This window comes from Anolis carolinensis, chromosome 3 (genome assembly GCF_035594765.1).
Source record: "Anolis carolinensis isolate JA03-04 chromosome 3, rAnoCar3.1.pri, whole genome shotgun sequence".
Classification (NCBI taxonomy): domain Eukaryota; kingdom Metazoa; phylum Chordata; class Lepidosauria; order Squamata; family Dactyloidae; genus Anolis; species Anolis carolinensis.
In genome coordinates this window covers 229,826,423-229,844,802 of record NC_085843.1, presented here as the reverse complement: position 1 = coordinate 229,844,802, position 18,380 = coordinate 229,826,423, and the positions used below count along the sequence as shown (strand labels likewise).

The following is an 18,380-nucleotide window of genomic DNA, read 5'->3' as shown; positions in this document are numbered from 1 at the left end:
GACCCGGTCTACAATTTACCCGGAAACAATAGTGGGCAAGTCAGTTGCATGTCCTCCTCTATTGCATCTTTCAATGGTTTGCCAAGATTCTGTATTAGGAAAGTTCCCCCATGGTAAAACTAGACTGGCAGGGCTCACCTTCTTATTGGAGTCCTCCTACAGTCTGGCTGGTGAAAAGTAGAGTCATAGAATCATAACAGTTGGAAGAGACCTTGTGGACCATCCGGTTCAACCCCCTGCCAAGAAGCAGGAAAATTGCATTCAGAGTAGAGGCAACTGAGACTATAGCTAGACACTGTCATTTTTCAGGACCTCCAGAGGACTTCAGGAGGTCCCAAAGATGCCCTCTTCATTGTGAATTTGGCATTCTGTCATCACAAAGCAAGATGCTTCACATGGCTGGAGGGGATATTGTCAGAGGGTTTTGGTTGTTGCATGAATTCTTTCTTATATAATGACCAAAAAACATGCAAGAAGATATAAGGCATTAATGGGCTATATTGGATTTAGACTTGCAGATGTCATCAACAGGAAGCCAACTGGTCATGTGTTCAGGATGACGAAGATGTTAAATATTTGCTTTTTGTGCTGTTATCTCATATTATGTTGTGGTTGTTAAGGTGACTCCGAGATAGGAAAATAATGGGATTTGCACTACACACAGAAATCATAAAGCAACTCCATTCCTGGGGTTCTACCTTATGGCACTTAATAGAATTTACAGTCATTTCCACATTTATTGTTCCCATCATGAAAATTCTTCCATATTTGCAATATGGTAGATTAAACGAAACCACCAACACTATACTTTTGTTACAAATTTGCTTGTAAGGAATTACAGCTGGCATCTCGTTGGTGACCTATTCAATCGGTTTTTGAATGTTGAATCAACATTAACTGGATGGGTCTACTCTGGTCTGGACCAGCAACAGGATAAAAACCTATATTTAAATGACATATTACAAATTGCCCCAAAACTGGAGTAAAAATCAATATTGGCTATGCAGACACCAAGTCGGATTAGTATGTTTTATTGTGTACAAAATTTAAAAATAAATGAACCACTCAACAACTGGAACACAATTAAAATGATCAAAAACTTTATTCCCCATAGGACACAGAAGAAAGCATGTAAACGATTGGATTTTTTTTTTAAAAAACTTACAATTTGCAAACATTTGAAGATAAGAGTCTCTGTTACCTCATTCACTTCAAACAAAAAATATGGCCAGTTAAAAACATAACAATATCTAAATGTCAATGATATTATGTGACTTTCAAAGAGTCTGATGCCAAGGGTAAATAGTTATTTTTTAAAGCTGAACAGGTCACTATATCTTTGCTTTAAAGACATACCATTTTTTTAAAAAAACAACAACAACACATACTTAAATCCCAAACAAAAAAAACATAAATATAGAAATTAAAGTTCATATTAGCACCACCTTTGGTCCAAGCAATGAGTAAACTGGTTGATGACAGTGAGGTACAGTTAGTAAGGAAATCCATTCTGCCTGAGACACTGAATGTTGATTTGTGGTTTCACATTGCAAGAACCTGGAAATAAATGAGAGGCTGCAGACCAGAGTCTCTTGAATTCCCTTGAAAAAGGGAACACCTTTGCCCTACTGCTGGCATGACTTCTCATAGGAATTTTACTTGTAGAAGGGAAAATTTCCATGGGTCACCCAGAAAGATAAGAGCTACATACTCCAAAGAATTATGCTCCCAGATTTCAAAGGATGCTGGGCACAATTCTTAATTTTTGAGCTGCTGCATATGACCTGAGAATTGGGTCTAATATCCCTGATAAACAGCAAGGGATACATAGGTATCATTATGTGTAAGCGATGTACTTATATGCAGTGCAGATCTCAAGGAAAGTTCAAAAAAGTACTTTAAAACATTGGGAATTCATTGGAAATATTTCTTCCCAGTTCTACTCTCATACTTCTATTGCAAAGTTTGACACCCATTTCATTCACTGCTACAGTTAACTTATATTTTTACTAGTACTTTATTTCTGATTAATATGGAAAATAGTTTGCCTAGATGAGAATTAAGACTCTATCTTTAGTATGCTCAAGTCCCTTCTAAGCACGCACAGCAACATTATACTTAGTTCAATGGGACTTACTCAAGTTAAGAGTACGCAGGGTTTCAGGCTTGTTCTTGAACAAATTAAAAATTATTATTATGGGGAAGCCGAGTCACACTGTAAATCATGACATAAATGTCTTTTAGACCACACTTAATCCAATCTATGTGCTGTAGCCAAGAGACACATTTTGAGACTTTCAACATTGCAAGATTTCAGTCTTTGCCTCTTAACCTATTCTGGATCTGACAGCCAGCCTAGCATAGATAATGTAGACTGAATGCGCATCAACAAATTGTTCTGTTACTGGCTTTTAGTTCAAACAAGGTGAAACCACGAGGAACTGAGAATTCATTATTCATGAAAGATGTCCCAGCATTCCGAAATGAAATCTGGAAATGAGGAAACCCAACCAACAAATTCTCATTCCCAATAACATAAGTTATAATAAAAGATCATCACAATATTTTGTCTCCTCTATTAAATTTGTGTTGATACATAAAACCAGCTTCAGAATCTGCAAAGGAAAATCAAATCAAGTATTGTTTTTTGCTGCCAGTTTCCTACAGACTAATATACGTATTTAAGACATATGACAAGACACCATGACATAAGCGTTGCAAGCCAATTTCACCATAGCTGTGTTCTCTTAAAGTAATGTGTATTGACTTAATTAAACTTAATCATGCTGGCCAAAATGGCTTTTGATTGTGTGACCAACAGTCTTGTAAGAAGCCAAATTACTATGCAAACAGATTTGTAATTTTCACATTATTTCCCAGCCACCTTTCATAACGAATTCAAGTATACAATATTAAGTTTGTACACCCAATGGCAAAACCAGAAAAGCTGTAATCACATAAGTTTTCCCCCCTGTCTAAATGTTTTTTGCTTAACAGGATTAGCTTTTCAAATTGCTGGTTCCCTTAGTTGGTTCTTAGATGGTCGTACTCTTTGTCTTACCAGTTCATTTTCTTCCTCTCTTGAAAGCAGTAAATATCACCAAAGTATTTTCTCTCTTGCTAGAATGCATGCCACAAGTGATTCCCTCCTAGATCCTTTCATGAAACAAATACACCAGCAACACCCACCCACCGACCTACTCCACCTTCAACCTACATAGTGCTAGTAACAAATCTAGCTTCTAGACAAACGGCCCCTAAGGGAACAAACCAGGCAAAACACTACACTGCCCATCAATATCACAAAACCCAAAGACCAACCACACATCCTTCACCATCAACTTCCCAACATACTCTCCCAGACTTTTAAGGGTAACATTCTCTTTACACGAGACAACAATAGTTACAAGAGACTCACTGGAAGCACAAAGCTCTAACTACAAGAGGACCTGAACTGTAACACAAACCACTGATGTAGTTTCTACTCCCTTCATCTCTAATATTATTAAACAATTATCCACTGTGATGTTACCATTTTGCATAGTAAAAGGCTGTTAGACTTGGGACACGTCAGTTTCCATAAAGTTCTGGCTTAAAGTTCTGTAGGTGGAAATCTGGCAATGCCAACAATGCTCAGAGAGCAAGATTTGAAATGCTGCAAAATGTGAGATCACCAGCTGGCTCCATCTCTCACTTCTCAGTAACAGTTCACTTCATTTAAACAGAGGAGAGCCACTTGGTTAGAAGCCAGCTCAAAACATAACCATTATATGCTGTCATGCCAGCTTCAATCATTTCATTTCATAAAGTTTTACATTTTTTGTCTCCCACAGGCAGAGGATCTCTTGATAAATACAAAATGTAATATGTTGTCAGACCATGAACCTCAGGATACAGACTCGGGTTGCATTGCAATGTATAACTCTGACCATTTTGCAATAACAGAAGATGCGTTTTGACACACAGAGCGGTGTATATATTTTAACATGTACAGAAAGTACCAAGGGAATCAAAACAACAGTTACATCAATGAATATATCTGGTTCAATTTGTTTGTTTTTTTCCTTCTTTCTTTTTGGAAAATCAAATCAATTCTTCCCACAGTCATGATCCAGTTACGTTTTTTTGAACATTACCAAAATATTAGGTACTCGGCCATCCAATTCAATTTCATAACAGGAGTCTCAACACAGGACACTAGAAGATGTAGTGTTGCAATGAATGTGTGAAAACAACAGTGTGAAGCTTTCTGTCAGTTGGGATTTTAAAGAAGAAATTGCACTCATGCCAACAACTAAATGGATGCTGCATGGGGCCAGCCCACCCAGTAAACCTAGGCTGAAAGGGACTCATGGATTTCACCTTTGGCCACGCTGAATCTGAGCAATTTTATTATAAAGAGGAGTGGGGAAAAAACCCTGAAAACAATTATGATTCCTATTGGGAATGGTGGTCATGATAGGCCTGGAAAACCTGTACCTTTACCAAAGATACAACTCTATCAAACCCTTTCACCAGTATATTAACACCAGAGCCTGAAAAAGTTGATTTTTGAACTACAATGTGCAGAATTCCTGAGAATATGGCTATCTTGGCTGAGGAATCCTTGGGAGGTATAGTCCAAAAAATTAACTTTTTAATGCTCTGCATTAGCACTCGCACCCCTCTCTTTCTTACACACACACACACACACACACACAAATACAAGTCCCTCCAAAAATGAGGGATCTCTTAATTGCTCTTCCAGAAATCTCTGAATTTAATAGAGTCAGAGTTATAGAAGCTGCACAATAGCAACTAAAGGGCCTGAGGGAAAAGTTCCAATTCACTGCCCTCCAAGGATGTTGGGAAAGGCCACATGTACAGTACTTGATTTATTAGAAATTACAAAAATAAAATAAAATAAAACCTGTGAATAGATATGGTAGATGAAATGAGACACCACATAGAAAACTTGGAGCAAAGACAGGAAGCCCATGAGACCATTTAAGGGCCTGATGAGATTTCCATACATTGCCAGTGATTTCTACACATCTATCTTGGAGAGGGGGAACCCACATCCATTAAAAAAGTGGATAAAAATATTTACAAAGAAAATTATACAGTATTCTCCCAAACCGTACCTGTCTAATGCTTAGAATATGTACAGTACCCCTGAATTAATTGTGTGCATGTGCATTTGGATCATCTAGAATCTAGGAGGAGGCTTGGATTGTGGCAGATGGATTCGATATAGCAGCAGAAATCCAGTTGATATTTAAAGTGTAGCATTACAGTTCAGCAGCAGCATAGTTCCCCTGGTCAACATGGGTATGTTGTGTGCACAAGTTGAATATTCATGAAACTAAAGAAACAAAACAATGGAGGTGAACAATCTGGGATCTTTCATAGCCAATGGAATGAGGTTCATGGGAAACGGCCATGGACAGAAGGGAGAAGGCATGGGTGGTGTCACAAATCTTCATGTACAAAAAGTAATTCTAGTGGCCCACTATATCTAGAGCAGTGAGTGTGGAAAAGCTACTTTTTAACTAAAATTTTAACTACAAGCTACAGCAGCATTGCTAGAGCATTGCTTTCCCCAACTTTACCAAGTTCTGGTTTGGAATAATTTATCCACAAAACTAAGTCTTTCTGCATCCTAAACAATTTTAATTTTGATGTTTTTAAGAATCAGGAGAAAAATTATTAAAATAGAACATGCCACCAAATTGAACATCTATGTATTCATACACACACACACACATGCATGCATGCATGCATGCAGTGGCACTCACAGCCTTGCTCTGTCTTTTCTGAAGTTCCACAGTAGCCTTGGGAAATTAAAAGTGAAAGTTTCCTTAAAGTTTGGTTTTCAAGGAAAAGATAGCCCATACCTGTACAGATGGCAGCAGCTTTATTTATATTTACTTTTAATATTACTGCAAGTATATGTCACAAATACTTCATTTATAATCTAAATTAAAGTGGCCATTTTTTCATCCAACCACTCTGAATTTGCTGCTGGAAAAAAAGGATTCTGGTAAGATCTAAAAATAAAATGAAGCACACAGGTTCTTCTAAATCAGTGGTTTTCATCCTGTGGGTCCCCAGACGTTTTGGCCCTCAACTCCCAGAAATCCTAACAGCTGGTAAACTGGCTGGGATTTCTGGGAGTTGTAGGCCAAAAATTCTAGGGACTCCAGGTTGAGAACCACTGTTCTAAAGCAAGATAGAAAGGCCTTGAAACTAGATCGGTAATGATATCAATAAGTTCCTTTGGTTTTCATACTAAACGGATCCTGCTGAAACTTACACCAAGCATCTTCTTACTCTTTAACTGGCTTAACTCACAAAAAAACCCAAACAAACAAAAAAAAAACAGTGAACATGGGGGACAGAAATATTTGACGAGTGTGCAATTGATCTTCACAACTGATGTATATTTAGGAATGCTTTTCCCTATATATTTGTCATGTCTACTTGTTTGTCATGTCTAATCCTGCACATGTCTACTTATGGGCAAGTCCCACTGAACTTACAATGGAATAAAAAAAATCATTTTGCTTAACTGGAGCATGGATGGGTGAGTTGTTGCACCCTGGATGATGTTGTTGGCTGCAGCAAGCATTGCTATATTTGAGCAATGCTGGACATTGCAGTCTAGCAATGTATGGATGATGGAGCCCCGATGGCGAAGTGTGTTAAAGCATTGAGCTGCTGAACTTGCAGACCGAAAGGTCCCAGGTTCAAACCCCGGGAGCAGAGTGAGCACCCGCTGTTCCTCCAGCTTCTGCCAACCTAGCAGTTCGAAAACATGCCAATGTGAGTAGATCAATAGGTACTGCTCTGGCAGGAAGGTAACGGTGCTCCAAGCAGTCATGCCGGCCACATGACCTTGGATGTGTCTACAGACAACGCCGGCTCTTCGGCTTAGAAATGGAGATGAGCACCAACCCACAGAGTCAGACATGACTGGGCTTAACGTCAAGGGAAACCTTTACCTTTATAATGTATGGATGACCATATGGGTCCTAGCTATCGGCCAGAGCAAGGTATGCAACCAAATCATGAGAATGCCATAACGAGGAAGCTGAACACTGACTGTAACACTCACAATCCTAAAAGTTTTGTTCGAATGTGATGCAACTGTGCAATCACTACCAAACTCGCACAATCCATTTGTACCAGACTTCTACCTCCTCCTCTCCTCCCCTTTGCTCCCTTGTTGTTCCTCAACCCTCGAGTCTTTCTACAGAGTGCATCTTTAGAAAATGACAGACTTCAAAGAAATATCACACTGTGTGTTCCACATCCAAGTCCTGGCTGAGGGGCCTGTTTCTTTTCAATATTGCACATATCCTCTAACTGGATTTTATCTTGAGAATGCAAAATATTTGGGAAAAACACAACAACAACAAAAAGGAGACCAAAACACATAAGGAAAAATTGTAAATGAACTAAACTGAAATACAATTTCTATTCTGTAGATGCTAGCAATAGGAAATGAACATTTTACTAGATTCCTTTCATAAATGATGAAAAGCAGTAACACATTTCTTAACAGAGAAAAGTATAATTTTAGTATAATCTTACAATAAAATATGCCACACTAATATTTGAAAGTAGTTTTAAAAAATAATTCTATAATGCCTTCGTCAAAATGTTCAGTGTTGCTACTGAAGGGAACTTTTGCAACCAGCTCACTGGAGCAAAAGCAGCTCTTTGGTACTGCAGAGTAACTTGAAATTCATATGCATTTGTTTGCCTCATGTAAATGAGAAAGTTCCACCAAAATATTTTATTCTCAATCAAGGCTGGGGACCTTACTAGAGCAAGGTCCAGAAAGCAAGTCCTACTGGAGACCATGGAACCTAATTTCTTGTCAATGTTTTATGGAACTAGTGTGTCATTTTTTTTTTAACTCAGAGATGGGTTTTGGCAAAAGTCTCAATTGCAGGAAAGCTGACCAGTATTCACAAACCTGGGAAACTATGAACCCAAAGGAGCTTTATACAGAATTTTCTTCAGCTTTTATGCTCCCTCACCCCTTTTGCTGCATGACACAACACTACATGGAAAAATGATTCAGAAACGTAGGCCACATTAATAAGTCATTTGTGATATAGCCACAAAGGGAACAGACCCATTGTTCAAATGAAGTTTGAATTCAAATAATTCTGCATATCTCTTACACTAGCCTAAAGAGACCTATGGATACCAGCCTTGATAGAATTTTTAATAGAGTTTCCCAGATACTAAAGTTCAGTGATGTCTACTTCTTACAAAAGTAGACGAGATATAGTGGAACTGTGTCTGGACTGTATCACATTTGGAGACTAAAGTGCTTGAAGGATCCACTGTGCCAAAAAATAAAAATAAAAACACAAATCTATTGTGTCAAAAAACTGAAGGAACTTTATTTGCTACAATTCCCAGAATTCTCCATGCTGATGGAGATTATCTTTGATAGTAGGGAAAAAAATAACTTCACCAAGCTCTGAAGGAAACAAGATATTGAGAAGGTTTCCAGCATAGATTACTATCTGCTGCATTACTTTTTTACATATTGAAAAACATTGTTCTCTGTGTGGTGGATCATTCAAGCATATTAGCAGCCAAGGTAAGGCTTATTGCCTCGTGTGATTTTGTTGTTGTTTAAGCATCAATCACAATTACACAGACATTAAAACGGGCAACAAGGCATATGCGAGTGAAGTCAAATAGAAATAAACTTCAGATGTAGTGCTAACTAGAATTTAGAAAAATGAACAAATAGCAAAGTATCTTTTCAGGCATTATATAAAACCGCAATAACGAACTCAGAAGTGCTCATTATCATTAAAGTTGCAGTATACAGCAGAACAAGTTTTTCAAATTTTGGGATTTTTAAATAAAAAATTAAGCTGTGTTTTGACTTTTTGCTATCTCAATCATTCCTGGTAATTTAAATTAGGAAGAAAGAAGCCACTCCTCCATCCACAAGAGGGCACTCGTTGACTTCACAAAATATTTTATTCAGTAGCTCAGTTTTCCCAATAGTAAAAAAAATTAGATAATTCCGGAAGCATTATAGTTTAATAAATATGATTTAATTCCCATATGTTTAAGCAAATTTTGTTTTAGCATTAAGAATTTTGGACAGAAATATTGCAAACAGTTGGGGACATGTTTGTAAAGGGAGATCATAAAGACATTTAATCCAATGTAAGAGATGGTTTTACAGGCAGTCTTTCTATAGGCAAAAGTTTGGTCATCCTGCATGGCTCTTCCTAGAAGTTCTCCTAAACCACATGTGTGAAACGGTATTACTTCATATACAGTGGGCCGAATCTGGCTCGCCACATCATTTTATGTGGCCTGTGAGGCTTTCAATGCACGGCAACATAGTAATTGTAGGACTATATAAAAGAAGCCAATGGCCCTTTGAAGGTTGATGCCGCCCTTGGTAAAAATGAGTTTGACATCCCTGCCCTAGACTCTCTAATTTCTTCTTTTTAATAAGATGATTTCTATATGACTTAATAACTACTGGAACAAATAATATAAATAATACATGTGGGAAACAGTGAGACTGACTAAATTTTTTTAAAGGTGCTTGCTAGTGCCCTTTACATCCTTTCTTTTTTCCTGGACTTGAATGTTACTTTCAAACACCATGAAATCAACGCTCAGCCTACCAAGTGCTGGGACTACTTGAGATATCTGTGTGCATTTCTTAAAATAAGGAGCAAGATCATGAATAGCAGGTGAATGCAGATCTAAGAGTGCTGAGTTTAGATGTTTGCCATTCACTCAAACATTGCATTTTAAATACATTAGAAACCAGCTCCTTGGGTACTTCTGTTAGCCTGAGCGTTTTAGAATCTGAAATAATACTGGTGGGTGATTAGACTCATAATAAGGAGATACCAGAAAGAAGCCTGCCTTTATAGGTATCACCCCTGCTTTTAGTATTGTACAGTTACTAGTACTGACAAAGTGGACAGCATGAAGGAAAACTGTACTGAAAGAACAAAGGACATGTTTCAGACACAGTATGGAATACATTTTTAAAGGGAGCATATTTAGGACTCTAACAAAGTTAGGGTATAATCACTTCTTTCAGTACAAATGGTAAATAGTCTGAATGCCACCAGACTACAACACTGACATCCCAGCCTAATGCCGAATGGTATTAAACTGGATTTAGGGAATGAGTATAAAACTATGACCTAACATTTGGATTAGATTCTCCTCCAACTATTTTTCAGGGCTCTGTCTGCCCAGGACCATTATTAGCCAATTTTCTGCTTGCTGCTCAGAAATATTTGTCCCTTTTTTTTTCATGGGAAGTTGACTTTTGCTAACTGAATCTACTTATTTTGAGAGTCCATTGGCTCAATGCAGAAAGGTTGGGAGGCTTCACTTTTAGCTTTCCCAAGAGATGATGGCATCTTTAGAAGAAAACTGTATAGTACAATTTTTTTAAATAATCATAAATTACATTAATAAATAGGTGATTTTTTTTCCAAAAAATGACAATTTATACTGCATCTTTAAATAATGCACTTGTTTTTTTTCTGGATCTTGGTTGAAAATTGTTAAAGTGCATTAATTAAAAAATAATGAACAACTTCTTCATCATTATTGTTAAAAAAATAAATCATAAACATTAATACAAGTTACTAAATCACTACTATTAGTACTGCAATCTAGCAGATTACTTTATGGTTTTGCTCTATTTAATACTGTCCAGCAGAAGAACATAATACTTCTATTAAAATCTGACAGCCACTCCGGCCGCCCAGTAAATAGCTGCTCATGTTTTAGCAGAACTTTTTAAAAAAATGATGTGACATGGATCTACTAGAAAGAGCTCCTAACAAAATCCACACCGTTCTCCTATGTAGGGTAGACCGCTCTCTTCTTCCCATGGATTTGAAGTGGCATCGAATGGGGCTCTTCAGCCTCCCTTCCCCAGAGTCAGTCCTTTCTCCCTTGCTGATTTAGCCACAGTCACAGGATGGAGAATTGGGGAGAGTGACATATTTTAATGACGCTTTATTGGATGTAACTAAAAGTTCCATGAGCTTTGGAAATCAACCCATTGCCATTTATCATTGAAACTTAATGTATGTAACACACAGTTAAAAATTAATAGTAAGAGACAAGAATCAAGTGAAAATTATATAATTTTTCAGGAAGACACAAATCTCCTAATACCATACATTTCCAATGCTTTGGAAGATTTCTATTAAAAATCTTGAGTTCTTTAAAATCTTCCTGTTCTTTGATCTTCCAATTCATAGCAGGCTGAAAGTGCTGCTAGAAAATGTATGGGTTACGTATGTATTACTTTATGTAAACATTTCATAGCGAAACCAACTAGTTTTCTTCTTTCCACACATAAAATGCTAAGCCTCGAGATAATGATACACTCACCTGATCTTCAATGTTCATAAGGAAAGGCCTTCTGGTGGTTCTTTAACCATTATAAAGTTTATTTAAAGGCTGGTATGTGAGGCCACATCAAAAATAAAGACACTCTGTACTCTATTCCTTTCCCCGCAGTGGTTTTCTTCGGTTTCATGCTCTTCCACCTAATGCTATATTTTTAAAAACTCTTGGAATTATAAATAATGAGGGGAAAACTGAGGGAGGGAAAGAGCACACATAAGTGAGCCTGTGCTTGCTGCATAGTAACCTTCTCAGCCTAATGGTGCTCTCACTCATTTGCCCCTTGAGTCTGAAAAGTTCAAGTGTTTCTCCCCCAATACAAAAGTCCTGTTCAAGTGGATACAACAGAAGAGTGATTTTCTACGTGCTCTTAAAAGGGGAAAGCTACCTGTTGAGAACATAGTTGTTCACAAATAAAAATCACCCTTCCTACCCCATATACAAACTAAAAAGATCTGTGTAGATAGTAAAATCCATGGCTTTTCCTCTCTCCCATTCAACTTTGTAAACATTGATGCATCTCTACTACATGAGACTGGATACTGTTTGGAAATGACATTTAAATAAAAAAGCTCTTGGGCTCTTTCCACTTTTAAGCCTAAACACATTTGCCTTTTCCTAAACCATGTGGTCAATGTGAGCTCCATATGCAGCTTCAACACTGTCATTCTTTCCATCATTAAAATGTGAGGACACATGCACTGGGAATGCACATGAGCCATTGCCCCCTCTTAATGTAGTGTTCGGAGAGAAATCTGTGTACACAATCTTCACACAGACCTGAAGGAGAAGGCAAATTGGGCAATTAGGTATTGAGGTTTCAAGGACCTATGACTCTCCTTACAAGTGTGGACCTTCCATGCTTCTTTGTACACAGAATGGAAATCCAATCCCTGGGAACACTTCACAAGAAGGAATGGCAAATCCCTGCAAAACAATAGCCCATTACCTGGAAGTAGCTATCATTTCTTAAATCTTTTCCTTTTTTCCCTTCTGTGTAACGCATCCTGATTGCTAGGATCCATTGTACAAGAAATTCTGATTTTCTGAACTGGCCCTCACTTTCAGATAATGGGCATGTGGGGCGATCACAATCTAGACCTACACAGATGTCTGCGAAGGGGTCACTGGAGCTGTGGCACAAGGAACATGGAGTTGGTCTCCCAGGTAGAGCTGTGGTACACATGGGCACAAGAACTGGAAGTCCTGTGAGGCTTTGGGATGGGAGAAGGACCCTTCCATAACGTTAGCATTATAGCTCTGATGGAAACAGGCCAGGCAGAATACGCTAAGGCTCTGCACCAGGCAAAAGGAAGAGCTAAACAAAAAGAGAAGGATAAAACTGTATGAAAAGCACTTTCCTTCCAGCTGGCCAGGCAGTCAAATCCTGATGAGCCATGATCCAGAAAAAAGAAATGTTGCAGTTCATGTATCAGTGGCTTCCTCTTCTCAGATACTGGCAACCAATGTTCCTTGAGCAAAGATGAAACACTGCAACTTCACAGTCCAAACATGGATCTTTGAATAGCAGGACTGTGCGACAAAGGCTTTTAGAAGGCCTATGTAAAACACAAGGGACTAAGCAGTGTGCACATGTGTGTAACACATCATTTGTAGTGTGTTTACAACTAGGAGCTGCATCAAGTTTGTTTACATTTCAAATTCAAATAATATTTTTCTCTTTAAAATGACCCCCTTCCTGAAAATGTTGACACACAGAGAACATTACAGGAGAAAAAACATGAAGGAAGCCATTGGGAAAAATGGAGCAATAGGGGTATGGAGTCTGCACAGCACAGTGAAAAGGCTCCTGAGTCTTCAAACGATTGGGAAAAATGCAATTGCCAGGGGGCTGGTGCTGGATTTCTCACAGAAGTTTCCCCACTTGTTCTGCATACTTGAAAGATGCCTTGGGAGGAAAGTCATCCACAGCTTGGAAACAATTATACACACTCCACGTGGAAGGCTGATATATGTTTACACATGTCCAGTTTGGCATTAAACTCCTGACCATTCCCAAGCTGTGCATGGGTCCAAACAATAATGTGAAAGGCACAAATTTGGTTTCCTATTATTACAACCAGGATGATGGTATAATGTACCCTTTTGCACTCAAATTGTGAAAGGTTTCACCAAAACCAACAGCAATACAAGCTCAGGGATGCCAATTTCAGCTGACTTTTCTTGATATTTTCTTGAATGAGCCACTTCCTTCCAACAATGGCAGACTTGCTGTTCATAGCAAATTTCACTTCAACAGTCATTTGTATCCATGACAGAACAAAAGGAAAAACCTAAACTTTCCCCTTCTCCCTCATATGTACTTAGTAGGGAAGTATAAATTAAGGTATTTGAAGATATTGGAATTAATTCTTTTTCTCCAAATAATTTGAGGGTACCCAACCTTTAAAAGGTTTCCCTCCATCCATGATCTGACAGTACCACCAGCCATTTGGGTTCCTTTCCAGTACCTCCATGCAGACACCTTCTGGAAATCCAGCAGTTTCTTCATCACCCTCATAATCTGCAATGGACACATATATATCCTTAAGGTTGTTGTGGATGAACTGGGATTTTTCAATGGGCTTAGGCCGGACTGTGGAAATTGGGATTCCATTGCGCTCAGCTGGTAGGTAAGTGGTACTGTCACAACCCTCAGAGCCTATTCGATCAGCGTGTTTTATTTTTGAATCACTTGTCTGGGACTGAGTAGTGCTGAAGGAAGAATTGCGTCGTACTGCCCTTAGGTGGTCTGTGGCGGTAAGAGACTCATTCCGACGGAGAGAGCAGGGCAAATTATTATCTTTAGCTGGTGGGGAGACAAACACGGATTGTGGCCTCACTGCTAGCTGCCTAATGCCATTTCGCAGTTTGACAGGCCCAGATGTTTTGGAAAAGCCACCAGGTGGTTTACTGGGAATAGGAGGTGTCCTCTTGCTCTGGTTGATAGTGTTCAATGCCTGGACCTTCTTCTCTATCTTCTCCAAGCTGTTGGATTTGTTTTCATTTTTTCTGTTTCTAGCCAGTGAGATGTTTGTCTCACTGGAAATGGTTTCCCGATGCTGATTATCAGAGAGCACCAGATAGTGAGAAGGAGCCCAGCCCTCTGTGTCTCCATATTTCAAAAACCACCACCCACTTGTTTCTTTTTCTAGCACTTCCACTATTACTCCTGCTGGAAAGCTGATCTCAGAATCTTGAACCTTTTGGTAGGAATCAATAGTTACATAGAGAGATTTTGAAGAGTTGTTTTCATTCTCTGCTTTGGTTGGCTCGCTCGAGTAGACTATAACTTGGGAAGATGATGTAATGAGATCTGCAGAACATCTTCTGAAGGACTCATCTAGATTTCCAGAAGCACTGTGAGGTGGGCTTTCAGATTCTTCACTTCGTGAACCTTTAAGTCCACCTCTGAGCTGCCCAGTTGGTCTCAGCTGGTGACGTAAAGTGCTGATATCCATCTTGTCCTTACTTTGAGAGTCTGCTTTGTTCAAGAAAGGTTTGGGTCGCACCATTGGCTTTGCTCTACTAGACAGGGTCTCCCCGATATCCTTCTTTATGCCTGATTTGGGCACAATACTTAATCCAGCATCAGAGGCTGACCTTGGCTTCGTCTCTTCATTCCGGGAATAGTGAGGCTTCCCAAGAGTTGGCTGAATGCTCTTCTCACATTTGGGTTTTGGAAGGGAGGACTTAGGAGAAACAGAGCATGGAGAACCTTTTTGGATCAAAGACAGAGAGGAACTTCTTTGGGAATCTGAGTCTCCACTAGATTCTTTACTTGACAGAGAATCTTCTATGTATGGTCGGAAGCCTTCGTTTTCATATATAGTCTCTTCCTCATGATCAACATCCTCAGAAGACTCTCCAACTCTGAATTTTGCCCTTTGGAGGGATGATACAGGAGAAGGCTTGGATAGATAGAATGTGCCTCCCTCCAAGCTTCCATCTTCTCCTTGGCTCAGCTCTGATTCTGAATCAACACCAAAGGCAGGGACATCATATTCAGGCTCCTCGTATTGTTGCTTCTGAGGGGAGTCTTGGGTATTTCCTGAAGCTATGGTTCCAGTAGCTGTTATTTCTTCACAGTCTTTTGGTTTATTGGGAGGTGCAGGGGGAGGAACTTTGGGTCTGGTCAAAGTACTTGTTCGCCTGTTTAAATTGGGCTTCTTCCTTTTATCAATGTATGATGCTGGAGCCCAGCCTTCTTTTTCGCCAATCTGCACATACCACCAGCCACCAGAATTTTTGTCAATCACCTAGAGAGGAATTAAAACAGAGATTAACTTTTAAAAAATCAAAATACCCTTACAGTTTGCATAACTACAATGATACAATTTGATGCAGGGGGCTATCTAATGCTCGCCCAGTGATTATCAAGGACCCATCTTTCACTTGTTTCATTCTTTTTCTAGGCTCACCTCTGCCTTTTGTCCTCCATGGAAACTGATCCCATCTGAGATACAAGATTGAAACTCGGCAATAGTATAATATTCAACTTCTACTGATGGTGGCTCAGGGGGTTTAGGTAATTGAAAGCCCTGTAGCAAGAAACAGTAAACATGTAGTTAAAATGACAGGAGAGATAACAAACAAGTATTTTAAGCAGAGATGGATGAATCACTATCTTGATAGACAACCTGATTGTATTCATGAATAGTATTTATGCTAGCTTATCACTTAACTGAGGAACCTGTGACATTTTACAATAAGACAGAATAGGACCAGGCATTTAAGAAAAACTCACAAAAACAGTTTTGGGTAGTCTGCTACTCCCAACTTGCAGGAGCCCTTTCACACAGCCATTATTCCAGTGCATGGATTCATAGTTTAAAGAGGATAGTATAGAATCCCCTCCCAGAGAATTCTAATATTCTACCACACTTTAAAACCCAGGATTCAACAAAATGATACCTATGCACAGTAATTGTGTAGTGTAAATAAACCCCTGCTTTTCCTAGGCTTCTACACTTGTAGAAGGAACTATACAAGAACAAAGCCAGGCTGAATGTGACCTGCATCTTTTGGCTTACAATGTTGAGTTGAATGCAAGCATTCCGGTTGATATTACAAATTAGCCATTTTCCCTTTATTCTAAACATCTGGCAGAAACAGCTCAGTACAAAGAAAATCCTTTGTCTTTTAAGTATTATGAGTCTACTATCTGCATTTTGAAGAAGTATTTAAAAAGACACACACACACACACACACACACACTATATTAAAGCAATCAAGTCAGTTTTCCTGACTACTGTTAAGACTTTTCCAGACATTAGGAAGTGCCTGGAAACATAGGTTCTAGATTTATGCATTTGTGTCCCTATGAAGTGTGTGCGTGTGGAGAAAAGGGACAGCCATTCCCATCTTCTTACTGTAGGCTCTTAGAATAGAACCTGGGACCATCTACGGTGGCTTTTCAATAGTGAAAGAAAGAGTCTCCATACCACACCATAACTAATTTTATATACTGTGTCCAATTCTGGGCACATCAATTTAAGGGAGATGTTGACAAGATGGAATGTGTCCAGAGGAGGGCAACTAAAAGGATCAAGGGTCTGGAGAACAAGCCCTATGAGGAGCAGCTTCAAGAACTGGGCATGTTTAGCCTGCAGAAGAGAAGGCTGAGAGGAGACATGATAGCCATGTGAGGGGAAGTCGTAGGGAGGAGGGAGCAAGCTTGTTTTCTGCTGCCCAGGAGACTAGGATGCGTAACAATGGCTTTAAACTACAGGAAAGGAGATTCCACCTGAACATTAGGAAGAACTTCCTCACTGTGAGAGCTGTTCAGCAGTGGAACTCTCTGCACCAGAGTGTGGTGGAGGCTCCTACTTTGGAGGCTTTTAAACAGAGGCTGGATGGCCATTTGTCAGGGGTCCTTTAAATGCAATTATAATGCTTCTTGGCAGGGGGTTGGACTGGATGGCCCATGGGGTCTCTTCCAACTCTATGATTCTATGATTCTGTCATCTCCCCTTGTTGCCTTAAAGTCAAGGCTGGCCTAACAGCACACTGACATGAGATTTCTCAGTTAAAAGGTCTACATTTTTGTCATACATGTGTTGTTTTAGCCACATATTGATTTTGTTTGGCTTTTTATGTACCTTTCACTGTCTTACAATGGAATGTGGTGGTTCATGTGGCACTTAATATTCTTAAAGCTTCATATTTTATAATTTCCCCAATGTATTAACATCATACAAAATGTAATGAAATACATTATTGCTGTTGTAGTTATTTTTTAAAATGGCTATGTATAGTTAATATAATTACTGAAATGCTAGTTTTAAAATTTAAAACTAAAGAAAATGATTTAAAATGACAAAAGTGCTACCCCAATTACGATTAAAATGGCACAATATGATAACAATTTCTTAGTAATTATAATTTAATTATTCACATCACTTTGAAAATAGTTGCTGAAAATGTTAATGACTTGGCGTGAGTAACAAATTAATTTTGTATTAACTAATTCCAGGCTGTAAATGTCCCATGTGTTGTGGTTACACCACAGATTTATATAAAGGAATTCAAAATGAAGAAGTGGGAAGGGGATAAAACACAGTTCTGCAGAACTGAATTCAGCTCAGCTGTAGCTCATGGATCACACACCACTCTAAAATACTTTGTTTAATTAGAAATACAGAAGTTGTTTGTTGTTTTGGAAAACAAGAGGGGCTGGCTACCCTCATGTTTCTTCTGTTATTCTGGTTCCAGAGCCAGTCTGCCCAGAGGAGGGACAGAATAGGAGAAAGAATGTGCAGGAAGTGAATGAGGGGAAAAGGTAGCAAGGAAATCAATGACAGCTTTGTGGGGTTGCTGTGTGTTTTCTGGGCTGTGTGGCCATGTTCCAGAAGCATTCTCTCCTGGCGTTTCACCCACATCTATGGCAGGCATCCTCAGAGGTTGTGAGGATGCCTACCATAGATGTGGGCAAAACATCAGAAGAGAATACTTTTGGAACA

General features: G+C 38.9%; 1 protein-coding gene across 8 annotated transcripts in view; it reads right to left on the bottom strand.

The window, feature by feature from the left end:
* Positions 1 to 1,078: 1,078 nt before the first annotated feature.
* The window catches only part of sh3pxd2a (SH3 and PX domains 2A), a 304,174-nt gene continuing 286,872 nt past the window's right edge, over positions 1,079 to 18,380 (bottom strand). For all 8 annotated transcript variants that reach the window (XM_062976295.1, XM_062976293.1, XM_062976294.1 and 5 more), the window contains 2 exons: positions 15,840 to 15,959; positions 1,079 to 15,677 (listed from right to left, as the gene is read on the bottom strand). In XM_062976295.1, the coding sequence (XP_062832365.1) occupies positions 13,785 to 15,677; positions 15,840 to 15,959 (2,013 nt within the window). In that variant the 3' untranslated portion in view covers positions 1,079 to 13,784. The remainder of the gene's footprint in view (positions 15,678 to 15,839; positions 15,960 to 18,380) is intronic.